Below are 13,033 nucleotides of genomic sequence, written 5' to 3' on the forward strand. Positions count from 1 at the left end.
TTTCACTAACTAGCCTCATGGGTTGCCGCCCATGTAGTGCCCGATTTAACATTGTGGAATGGCAGAATTATCTTGATTACTAAGACTTCATCAAGATCAATATCAACAATTTCATTTAACTCTTATGTATTTCCCATATAGTGCTTAACTCTGTGGTCTTTTACCTTGAATGGTTGCACACCATCCTTCTCCAGTTCTAAAGCACCATACAGATAGACTTTTGAAACTGTGAATGGCCATGCCATATAGACCTTATCTTTCTAGGATATAAGTGAAGCCTAGATTTATATAGTAGCACTTGGTCACCTTTCTCAAATACCCCTTCTGGATCTTTTGGTCATGATAGAACTTCATCTTTTTTTTTTTTAAAATTATTGAAATTTCATATGCCTAGAGTCAAAATTCATTCAACTCATTGATATTATTCAACCTTGACTCTGCATACCTCCTCTCTAAATTTAGCTTCTTCAATGCCTATAGCACATTATGCTCAAGCCCAATTTGTAAATGGAAAGCTTTTCCATACACAATTTGATATGGAGAATCACCTTTGGGGGTTTTGTAAGCTGTACAGTAAGCCCAAAATGCTTCATCTAACCTTTTTGCCCAATCAGTCCGATTAGTATTCTTAGTTTTTACCAATATGGACTTTATTTCTTTATTGGACACTTCAATTTGTCCACTAGTCTACGGTTGATAAGGTGTTGCCACCTTGTGATTCACTCTATATTTTGTGAGAAAACCCTTGAATAGATAATTGCAAAAATATGACCCTCCATCACTAATAATAGCATGCGGCATACCAAATCGAGAAAAAATATTCTATCTCAAAAATGTCGTGGATCTCCTTGCTTCATTGTTAGGAAGTGCAATTGCTTACCCATTTCAAAACATAATCAATAGCTACCAGTATGTACTTCATGACACACTAACTCTCAAAAGTTACCATGAAATCTATACCCCACACATCAAACACTTCCAATTCTAAGATAAGGGTCATAGGTAGTTCATGTATTCTAGTAATAGTACCTTGTCATTGACATTTATCACAGGTAGAAGCATATTCATGAGTATCTTTGTATATGGTTAACCAATTATAGCCACATTGTTGGATCTTATGAACTGTTTAGGCCTCTCCATAGTGACCCCCAACTGGCGATGAATAACACGCCTCCAGTATGCTTATCATCTCCACTTCAGGTATGCACATACGAATGATTCCATCTGCAAAAATTTTGAAAAGATAAGGTTTATACCATAACCTCATGCATGAATTTCCTCTTTTGCTGATAGGACAGATCTTCTGGAACTAGATCGCTGGCTAGGTAATTTGTAAAATCTACAAACCATGGAATAAGATCTTTAGAAGCTGCTAATATCTTTCGTATCATCCTTCTGCATGGTTTCCTCCTCTAATTAAGATAAATGGCCTGTAACTTATTTTTCTGCACCCTTTCTGTCCTTCACTTCAAAATCAAACTCTTACAACAACAACACCCATTGGATTAGCCTTAGCTTTGCATCCTTCTTAGCCATTAAGTACTGCAATGCTGCATGGTCTTTGTGCACTATCACCTTGGTCCCAATCAAGTAATATCTAAACTTTTCAAAGGCAGAAACCACTGCCAACAACTCTTGCTCAGTCACGGTATAGTTCTTTCGATCAGCATTTAGTGCCTTACTAGTATAGTAGATAAGATAAAGGATCTTTTCTTTCCGTTGGCCTAGTATAGCCCCTAAGGCCAATCCGATCATGTCACGCATAATCTGAAAAGGTAAGGACCAATCAGGAGACACAATGATTAGAGTAGTCACCATCTTCTTTTTAAGGCTTACAAATGCTTTCATGCATGCATCATCAAAATTAAATTTTACCTCCTTATCAAGAAGCTTGCAAAGAGGGCTTCAAATTTTGAGAAGTCCTTAATAAATCTTCTATAAAAACCTACATATCCTAGAAAGATATTAATTTCCTTTACATAAATTGGAGAAGAAAGTTTTCAATCACATCAATCTTTGCTCGATCAACCTCTATTCCTTGCTTTGTAATCTTGTTCCCAAGGACAATTTCTTCTTTAACCATGAAATGACACTAAACCCAATTGAGTACCAAGTTGCATTCTTCACATCTTTGTTGAGATTTTGCCAAGTGAATGAGACAATAATCAAAAGAGTCATCCACCACTGAAAAGTCATCCATAAAGACTTTAATGGTGTCTTCTACCTTATCAGAGAAAATGGATATCATATATCTATGAAATGTTGCTGGGGTGTTGCATAGCCCAAATGGCATTCGTTGAATGCAAAGGTCCCATAAGGACATGTAAAAGTAGTCTTCTCTTGGTCCTCCAGTGCTATAGTAATCTGGTTATAATTCGAGTACCTATAGAGAAAATAGTACCATCCTCTGCCTACTAACCTGTCTAGCATCTAATCCATGAACGATAATGGAAAATAGTCCTTTAGGTCCATGCGTACAACTTTCTATAATCTATGAACACTCTATGCAGTAACCGACCTTACAGGCAATAGCTTATTCTTCTCATTAGGCATAATAGTTATTCCACCTTACTTCAGAATGCATTAAACTGGACTAAACCACTTGCTATCAGCAATGGGAAATATCGTGCCAGCGCCCAACCACTTAATGTTCTCCTTCTTAACCATTTCTTACATAGAAGGATTAAGTCATCATTGATATTTAATAGATGGAACACAATTTAGTTCAAGATAAATTTTATGAGTAAACAAGCCCGATGGAATAACCACAATGTCTGCAATGGACCGTCCAATGGCCCTTTTGAATTCTACAAAACTGACAACAATTTTCCTACTTTTGCCTGTCCCAGGTCAACTACAATATTGACCAGCAAAGTGTTGTTGGCTCCCAAAAATAAATATCGCAAGTGCAATGGGAGGGCCTTCAACTCTAACACTGGTGGTTCCTCAATATATGGGCGAGAAGGTGGATTTTTTCTATTTTTTAAATCTAGATCAAGTTTATTTGTTGCAAAATTATAACCATTACCATGTAATGTACCAACAAGCTCCTCATATTCTTCTATGCCATCAGAGTCAAAATTCATGATCACAGTTGCAAGTGCCCTAACACCTAGTATTTCTTCAATAGGAATAACTGCATTAGAACTATCATCTCACAAAGTTACAACATCAATATCATGAAATGAATCTGCTTCTTCAGCATTTACATTAATCACAAAAATCACCCTCAACTCATGGGCTACTTCATGGATTTGCATATGTCAAATATCACCTATTCATCATTGAATCTCAGCATTAGATGTCCAAGATCTAGATCAATTAGCATTCTACCTGTAGCCATAAAAGGTCTGCCAAGAATAATTAGGAATTGAAAGTCCACTTCATAATATAACACCATAAAGTCAGCAGGAAAAATAAAAGAAGATACTCTTACTAAGACATCATAAAGGATATCAACTAGTTTTATCACACTCCTATCTTCTATGACTAGCCTCATGGTGGTTGGTTTTGGAGCATCCAACCCTAACTGCTTGAATACTACAAATGACATGAGGTTGATACTAGCACCCAAATCACACAATGCACGTGCAAAGTGAAAAGATCTAATGGTGCAAGGTATAGTGAATACACTAGGATCCTTCTTCTCCTCTACCAATGATCTAGTGGCTACAACACTGCATTAATGGAAATTGTCAACTGGCTCATAACTGACTGCTCTTTTCTTTGTAATCAGGTCCTTTATGAACTTTGCATAGCCTGGCATCTGCTCTAATGCCTCTATGAGCAGTATATTAATAGTTAGTTCTTTTAGCATAGACAAAAATTTTTGATACTTACCTTTTTTGTTTTTTTAGTATTTACAGATAGGGAGGACGTGGTCTTGGAATTGGTTTCAGTATATACTCTATAACTTTTTATTCTCCTTCATTTGGTTTGCTGCTGCTTACCACATCAACTGGCTTAACATCATTCTATTTCTGCTTATCAATAGTAGATGTAGGTAGATCTGTAGTAACTTTACCACTCTGAGTAGTAATGGCCTGACATTGACCATTATTTCTGAGATTTACTATTTTGTTGCTTGGAAGAGTGCCAGACTGTCTCTAATTAACTATAGCTAACATCTACCTGAACTATTGCTCCAATTGCTTAATTGCTGTGGTGTATGATATGACTTTTTGATTTAGTTCCAACAGATCTACTTTGATATCTTTTAGAGAATGTTCTTGACTCTTTTGTCCTTTGACTAGCTTAGACAAGAGGGCCTCCACTCTAGACTCTATATCTCAGCTACCTGGTGGAATGTATTTGTTGCTCTTCTCTTTATAGTCATACTTACATCACTAATTGCCATCTTTTTCTCTACTCCTACCTATGTATCTATCATTATAATTATTCCAACCTTGATTCCATTTCCCCTGGGCTTAGAAATCCATCAATCTATGATTAAGATAGTTTTTCTTTTCTTCAAATTCAATCTCGAATGGTTTGGATGTAGACCCCAGCATCGCTACTACATTCACTTTCTTATAATTTAGTGAAGTGAACTGCTTTGTGAGCTATCCAATATCATTGCAAAGCTATGCTACCTTTTGTGCAACCATATCATTACCTGCTCTATATGTGTTTGTTGCTCCAATAGAATATGTACCACTACCAAGACCAGAATCTCTGGTATGCCATCCTCTATTGGTGACTGTAACATCATCAAGCAATTCCTATGCAGTATCCCAATGAAGATGCATAAATGACCCTTCAGAATATTATCTACTATGGCTCTCAAACTATCACTCAGTGATTTATAGAAAATTTATGACATACTAGATCCTCTTATTCTGTGGTTTGGCACTGGGCTCAGCTTTTTCTTAAATCTAAATCATGCTTCATACATTGATTCTGTAGGTAGTTATCTAAAATTATAAATTTCATCCTTCAGTTGTAGTATCCGCACGGGAGAAAAAAAATCTACTCAAAAACTATTTCTTTAACTTATTCCAAGTAGTGATATATCCTCTTGGTAGTTCCCCTAACCATAGAGATGCCTCTCTAGTTAAAGAAAATGGGAACAACCTCTATCTCAATGCTTCCTGAAAAACCCTTAGAGGTTATAGTTTTTGTAGATCCTATGAAATTTAGTAAGGTGCATGTTCACATCATCCTTAGCTGCTCCTGAAAATATGCCTTTCAGATTTAACAGTTGGATTATAGCATTGGTAATATCAAACTTTACATTAAGGGTTAAAGTAGGAGGAATAATAGATCCTATCTTATTAAAATAAATATAACCTATGTCTTTATTATACTCCTCATATGGATCTAAGTGCTGGTATGATAGAACATATGGAACTCTACCCCTCTAAACCCGATGATCAATAACCTGTCTAGGTCTGGCTAGTCCACATTGTTGTGTAAATTCCTCTTTAGCAACCAGTCTAGATTCTTTATCTTCTCTATATTCTCACTCTAATAGTTATTGTGTCTATATGTCTGCAATATTATACATGTCTAATGGATAATATGAGAGTGCCACATTTGGGTCCACGAGGGATCTTGCACCCCTCACAAACTTGTCCTAATACCCTTCTCATTGATTGAAGGATTCTCTTTGGCTCTAGATTAAAAGGGAGTAAGGGATTGCCTCTACTTTTAGTGCTTGGCATACACTAGCGTATGCCAAATCAAGAATAGAAAATAAAAACTTGAGACCTTCACCAATTTAATTTACTACTCAAATCGCCTTCCCCGACAGAAGTGCCATAATTTGATGTCGCCCAAAACTACAACTCAATCAGAAGTATAATCAGTCGATGCAAATATAATAGCCCAACTAGGTTGGGGTCGATCCCATAGGGAAAATGCGAGCAATTGCTTGCCTTGATTTGACCCTCAAGTAGTACAGGAAACTAAATAGGAGGATTTTGTTATCAATAGCAAAGAGTAACCAATTCTTGAGTGATTTTGAGTTGTAATCAATAGGAGACAAATGCTAGGTCCATTTTCCCCCTTGCTTCCTAACTCTATAGACTTCTTGTGATCAACCCACTGCTCTAGTGCTCTATATGTAAAGCCTACAAGATAGGTATTATTAGTTGTCTTTTGAGTGCGAAGATAAATTTTACCCTTTGACTTAGTTATCGTCACAGGGTGTTGCTTTGTTATCCCTTTCTACGGCTTTAGTTTACTTAATCCTTGATTATCGAACCAAGAGATAAGATGGAATGTGAGGACTATAAGGTAGAGGTATAAATCCCAAATTACTATCCTAATCTTCTTTTCCCAATTACAAGTTCTTGGTTATCAATAGAATGTGAATGTAGGCTTTTATCTCAAGATGCTACATTTACTTAAAATCAATTATAGTGAAGAAGAATTTGGATACATGCGTAACCCTAGAATGGATATGTGTCACACTTCTTCTACGTAGCTAAACTGCCAGGGTTCCCACTACCTAAGCTACAGGGATTAGCCGCTCATGTTTGTGCAAGAAATCATGGTTATCAATGAAGAACACATAGAATCAATTGAACAAGAATAAGATGAATAAACTCCAAAGTCTATAATTGAATAAAACCCTCAAATCTCAAAAATAATTGTAAAAGTATGTAATTATGTGTAAAATAATGTCACTACATGTAACCTAATAAAAGATAAACCCTAGGGTATTTATAGTATCTCAAAATAACATAAAAATCCTACTAAACATGGGAAAGGTAAAGTTCAGTCAGCAGTCGGTACGACTCGGTCTTCACTTATATCCTTAGCTTACGAGTCAGACCTTGCCTTGTCGTAACCATTCTAGTGTCTAATCTTCTTATGGCTTCGATTCTCTGTCTAGCTTATGACTTCAACTTATGAGTCGTAACTATGTATACGACCTGTGTCCTTGATCCGTATCCACCTGGGAATTTTGTCTTTTCCAGTCTTAAAAACTGGTTGGTATACGACATCCCTATACGAGTCGTACTTAGACTTTTGACTCGTATCCTTCTGATACTTCAATTCTTTGATAGTATCTTAGATTTTGGTATGCTCACGGCTTCAGCTTACGATTCGTATCCTGCCTTACGACTGGGATACTTAAGTTGTATCTTCTTTATACTTGGTTTCTCTATTTGGCTTTTGGTTTTGTTATTCTTATGATTTATCATACGAGTCATAACGAATGGTCATGACTCAATATCAGACTCGTATACTGATTGGAGTTAGTTTTTTTCTCCTTTTTCATTCAAATAATGGTATAAACCTATTTTACGTGTAATTCACACAAAAGTGCATCATATCTAACAAAATAACCTAAGTTCACACATAAATTCACAATTTTAAGAATTAAAAGTATTATGTTTCCATACCACATTAAATGAATTTCATGCCAAAATGAAGAGAAGGGGAAAAATACAAGACAAGGATTTCACTCGGATGTGAAAGAGGTGAAAGGCTTGTGGAAGGTCCTGAAACCAAGAGAGAGACTTCACTCTCCAAGAGCAGATACTGATGATGAGATACTAGCTATGTGGTCTGAGAATGATGAGCCAGATTTTGATAATGATGAGGAGGAGATAGAGAGTGATGGCATCCCATGATGCGGTTTTAAGGATCCCTTTTAACTCTTTTATGCTTTCTTGATATGTAGTGAGGTCAATGCTACTTTTTAGTTTGGGGTGCCCTTATTTTTGTATTTATTTCATATTTGGTTTCAAATAATTAGATAATTGATTTTTAGTTTGGGGTGCCCTTGTTTTTGTATTTATTTCATATTTGGTTTCTAATAATTGGATAATTGATTCTTGTTTATTATTTTTTTGTATGTGGATGATTTCATTTTTGTTTGGTATGGATATTTGTATTATTTTGATGATTTGATTATTTGGTTTGTATATTGGGTATCCTTATCCCCTATATTTTGTAGTGATTTTATGGATTATTCATTTTTTATTACTAGTTTTTTATATTTTATTTTTGATATTGATGTTGGATAAGCCTTTCTCTATGATAGATTGAATGACAACATTCTTAAGGGAAAATCATCGTGTTGAGGTGTTAGAGTCATAGATGCAAGGGAAGTCTGAGTACCTATGGTATTTTTTGAACCGGATCGCTACATGGTGCCCATGATCCCGAGGGACCACAAGCTAACCCATTACTAATATTAGTACTTGTATATTGAAATATATGATGTAATAATACGAAAAACATGAATAATAGGCCATAAAGTTCAACTGAATATAATATCTGACAAATCATAACATCCATATAGGGTAACGAATACCCAAAACAACTGAAATCTGAATCAAATCTAAACTAAATCTGAAAGCCTCTAAATACTATATGAATAAGGAGTTGAAGGAACATGTCTCCAACTAACTCTGTCCAGCAAACTGAACTGGAATAATAAATGAAATAAACTAATATCGTCCTCAAATAGATAAGGACTCACTATAACTCTGCAATTGGAATGCTACTGCCACTTATGATCTGGAGCTCGTGTTTGTGAACCTATGGTGTAACGTGATAGAAAGTACCATAGCGTAAATGCATCAGTAGAACTGGGAGTACTGAGTATACGAGTGAGGTAGGCTAAATGTAAAAGGGTTTATATGCATGAATGATGCTAACTAACTGACTGATATGAATGTAAGAGTACAAACATACATACATAGTAACTGGAATCGTGAATACGTGATAATTAGATCTGTACAGTAATACATGGTTTACTGATATCTAATATGAATAATATTGGAATCATGATAACATAGGTGGCTGTGTCTGACATTCCTGAATTTGATGGAACTACCTGAGTTTTGTACTGTAACTGAATTGACTGTATCTGACAGTCCTGGAATACTAAAATCTGAAGACTATCTGAGTCCTTTTACTGATGCTAAGACTGAAACTGTGGGAGGTAGTTGTTTGACCGACATGCCCCTATAACTTATATAGCTAAGTTGGGGTCCAATGTATGCCCCGACTGGAAGGGTGTCAATACCGCGCCACTGGTAAGGACAGCTGTGAGTGACCCTTAGCTGACAGGTACCCAAAATGAGAATGGTGGGAACCCTAAACTGAAAGATTTAGCCACCTCATCAACCTTAATCTAACATGTTAAGATGTATCAACCTGCGCTGGCTACGTAGTTCTTGAAGACAAGGATGATTACTAAGAATCACACCCTAAACTAGCAGGTGAGTTCCCATCCTTGGGTTCACTCGGTGCTAACTTCTACTCCCATCTGAAGAGACTAAATAAGATTTAACTGATGGTACATGGACTGAGTAACTGACTTTCGTTGACTAACGAAATTGTACTACTATCTGGGAATTAACTGAGATTATGAGATTTCTGAGGTTTCCTGAGTCACATGATCGACTGAGTTCTATAGATCATGGCTTGACTGAGATTATCATGATAAAATGACATGGATCTAGGAACACAACTATATTTTTCAGGTACAAGTGTCCTTAGGACTCGATGGAACAAAACTGACACACATGACAGACTTGATCGTAAGAGTAGAGTCCACAATTTACAATATCATGAGTAGGGTATTTCACACTAATCATAGTTCTCAACATCTTATACATGGAAGGGAAATTCATACAATATATATATACTTGCATAGCTTTGATATCATGGTCAATCCATATCACAACAACAATGCATATCACTCACATAGAATTTATGGGAAATCGTAAAGCATAGAGCATGGACTTTTCATTTAAGAACTATTAAATCATGGGACATGAATTCTATCATCCTAGGCATATTATCAAACACTTTACATGCATTCTTTTAGCTTAAGTGTGTTCATGAGTTTCACCATATTAAGCCACATAAAGATCATGGGTTTCAACTAACAAACACATATAGTTCATGAAAACACCTTTAGATATCATCTTGAAACTTAAACAACAATTATCAACATGTACACTCTCATATCACAACAAGACAATCACAAAATAATATTTAAAACATGGTTCTTGAGCTCTATTAATGAAATAGATCCATCGATGAACACTACGCATACCTGACTCAAGGTTCTTGATGTTTTTGAACTTAAAGGATTTGAAATCCTTTGATTTTTTTGAAAAAGATTGGGTCTTGTTCATAGAGATTAAATTTAGAGAGAAACCCTAGTTTTTTGTTCGTGACCTTCTGGGCTTGGTCAATAATTCCTGAGGGATTTCATCAGACTTAGACCTTAATAAAGATAGAGGGTTCATTTGGGTGATGTCCTAAATCCTAGCTGCGGCTGAGTTGGCCACTGGATTGGCTGGAATAACTAGTGGCCATTTATTTTGGGCAGCCACAGGCTGAGCAAGTGTGGTAAATACGGCCCTAAACACCGCATGAGAAACATGTTCGCCCAAAGGATCTTCAGGTTGAGAAGCTGGCTGGTTTCTTATATTTGGAGGCATATTCTAAAATAAGAGAAGAATGGATTAGACTGAGAGTTTAACTTAAGATTATGCTTACTAGCATGATATGAATACCGAAAGAAGGGAAACTATTCCTAAAATATCTTATAGCCTCTTGCACATAAATATGGTGCGCAACACACCTATGCACAAGACTCTACTAGATGCGGCTTTTACTCTTCCTATGACTCTATTGAACCTGGCTCTGATACCAAGTTTGTAATGCTCTAATTTTTTAAACCAAATCACTACACGGTGCCTATGATCCCGAGGGACCTCAAGCTAACCCATGACTGATATCTATACCTGTATACAGCAATATATGATGTAAAAATGCAGAAAACATGAACAATAGGCCATAAGGTTCATTGAATAAAATATCTAACAAATCATAACATTCGTATAGGGTAACGAATACCCAAAACAACCGAAATCTGAATCAAATCTAAACTAAATCTGAAAGCCTTTAAATACTATCTAAATAATGAGTTAAAGGAATATGTATCCAACTAACTCTGTCTAACAAAATTGAACTGGAATAATAAATAAATTAAAATAATATCATCCTCGAATGGATGAGGACTCACTGCAACTCTGCGACTAGAATGATACTGCTACGGCTGATCTGGAGCTTATGTCTGTAAACCTATGGTGTAACATGAAAGAAAGCACCATAGTGCAAATGCATTTGTACATCTGGAAGTACTGAGTATACGAGTGAGGTAGGATAAATGCAAAAGGATTTACATATATGAACGATGCTAACTGACTGACTGATATGAATGTAAGAGTACAAACATGCATACGTAGTAATTGGAATCATGAATTCGTGATAATTAGATCTATATGCTAATACATGATATACTACTATCTAACATGAATAACATTGGAATTATGATAACAGGGGTGGCTGTGTCTGACAGTCCTGAATCTAATAGAACTACCTGAGTTTTATACTGTAACTGAATTAATTATATCTGACAGTCCTAGAATACTGAAATCTGAAGACTATCTGAGTCTTTTTACTAAGACTAAGACTGAAATTATGAAAGGTAGTTGTTTGAATGACATGCCCTAATAACCCATATAGCTAAGTTGGGGTCCAATCTCTGCCCCGATTGGAAGGGTGTCAATACCGCATCACTGGTAAAAATAGCTGTGAGTGACCCTTTGTGGGCAGGTACCTAAAATAAGAATGGTTGGAACCCTAAATGAAAAGATTAAGACACCTCATCAACCCTAATCTGACAGGTTAAGATGTCTCAACCTACACTGGCTACGTAGTTCTTGAACACAAGGATGATTACTAAGAATTACACCCTAAACTGGCAGGTGAGTTTGCATCCTTGGGTTCACTCGGTGCTAAATTCTAATCCCATCTAAAGAGACTAAATGTGATTTAAATGACGCTACATGGACTGAGTAGCTAACTTCTGCTGACTGATAGAATAGTACTACTATCTGGGAATTAACTGAGATCATGAGATTTCTAAGGTTTCTTGAGTCACATGACCGACTGAGTTCTATAGATCATGGCTTGATTGAGATTATCATGATAACATGACATGGATCTAGGAACACAACTATATTTTTTAGGTACAAATGTCCTCAGGACTCGATGGAAGGAAACTGACACACATGACTGATTTGATTGTAAGAGTAGAGTCCACAATTTATAATATCATGAGTAGGGGATTTCACACTAATCATAGTTCTCAAAATATTATACATGGAAGGGAAATTCATACAATATATATATACTTGCATAGCTTTGATATCATGGTCAATCCATATCACAACAACAATGCATATCACTCACATAGAATTTATGGAAAATCGTAAAGCATAGAGCATGGACTTTTCATTTAAGAACTATTAAATCATGGGACATGAATTCTATCATCCTAGGTATATTATCAAACACTTTACATGTATTCTTTTAGCTTAAGTGTGTTCATGAGTTTCACCATATTAAGCCACATAAAGATCATGGGTTTCAACTAACAAACACATATAGTTCATGAAAACACCTTTAGATATCATCTTGAAACTTAAACAACAATTATCAACATCTACACTCTCATATCACAATAAGACAATCACAAAATACTATTTAAAACATTGTTCTTGAGCTCTATTAATGAAATAGATCCATTGATGAACACTACGCATACCTGACTCAAGGTTCTTGATGTTTTTGAACTTGAAGGATTTGAAATCCTTTGATTTTTTTGAAAAATATTGGGTCTTGTTCTTAGAGATTAAATTTAGAGAGAAACCCTAGTTTTTTGTTTGCGAAATAATAATGAGCAAAGTGTCTAAATTCGAACTCATTTGGGTATATATAGGCGAGTGGTAAGTGACCAAAATACCCCTATTAAAATGGCCTATAAATAAACAGAACGTGGCATGTGACGACCCAACTGATGATCCATCAGAAACTTAACGGTCCATCATTTTGATCGTCATACGTGGACCAAAAATGGGGTTCATTGGATAAGAGTTGATGGCCTGGATAATGGTCCATCAAAAATCTGATGATCCATCCACTCGCCTGTCAATCCTTATCTAGAACATGGCCCTACTGCCTTGGTTGTGATAGTCAAAGTGGTAATCCA

General features: G+C 35.9%; 1 protein-coding gene across 1 annotated transcript; it reads right to left on the reverse strand.

Moving 5' to 3' along the window:
* Positions 1–1,482: 1,482 nt before the first annotated feature.
* Positions 1,483–3,086, reverse strand: LOC124897943. The gene is made up of 2 exons (XM_047411565.1): positions 2,841–3,086; positions 1,483–1,767 (listed from the first exon to the last, which is right to left on the reverse strand). Exons 1-2 carry the CDS (start codon positions 3,084–3,086, stop codon positions 1,483–1,485), a joined length of 531 nt encoding a protein of 176 aa, XP_047267521.1.
* Between the last annotated feature and the right edge of the window lie 9,947 nt (positions 3,087–13,033).

This window comes from Capsicum annuum, chromosome 4 (assembly GCF_002878395.1).
Source record: "Capsicum annuum cultivar UCD-10X-F1 chromosome 4, UCD10Xv1.1, whole genome shotgun sequence".
NCBI lineage: Eukaryota > Viridiplantae > Streptophyta > Magnoliopsida > Solanales > Solanaceae > Capsicum > Capsicum annuum.

What these genes read in the sequence shown, in the direction of transcription:
- LOC124897943 (XM_047411565.1), bottom strand. Translation starts at nt 3,086, where the DNA reads ATGAATTTTGACTCTGATGGCATAGAAGAATATGAGGAGCTTGTTGGT. An exon ending in TTGTAGTTGACCTGGGACAG is followed by an intron (nt 1,768 to 2,840) that starts GCAAAAGTAGGA and finishes TTACCTTTTCAG; the next exon opens with ATTATGCGTGACATGATCGG.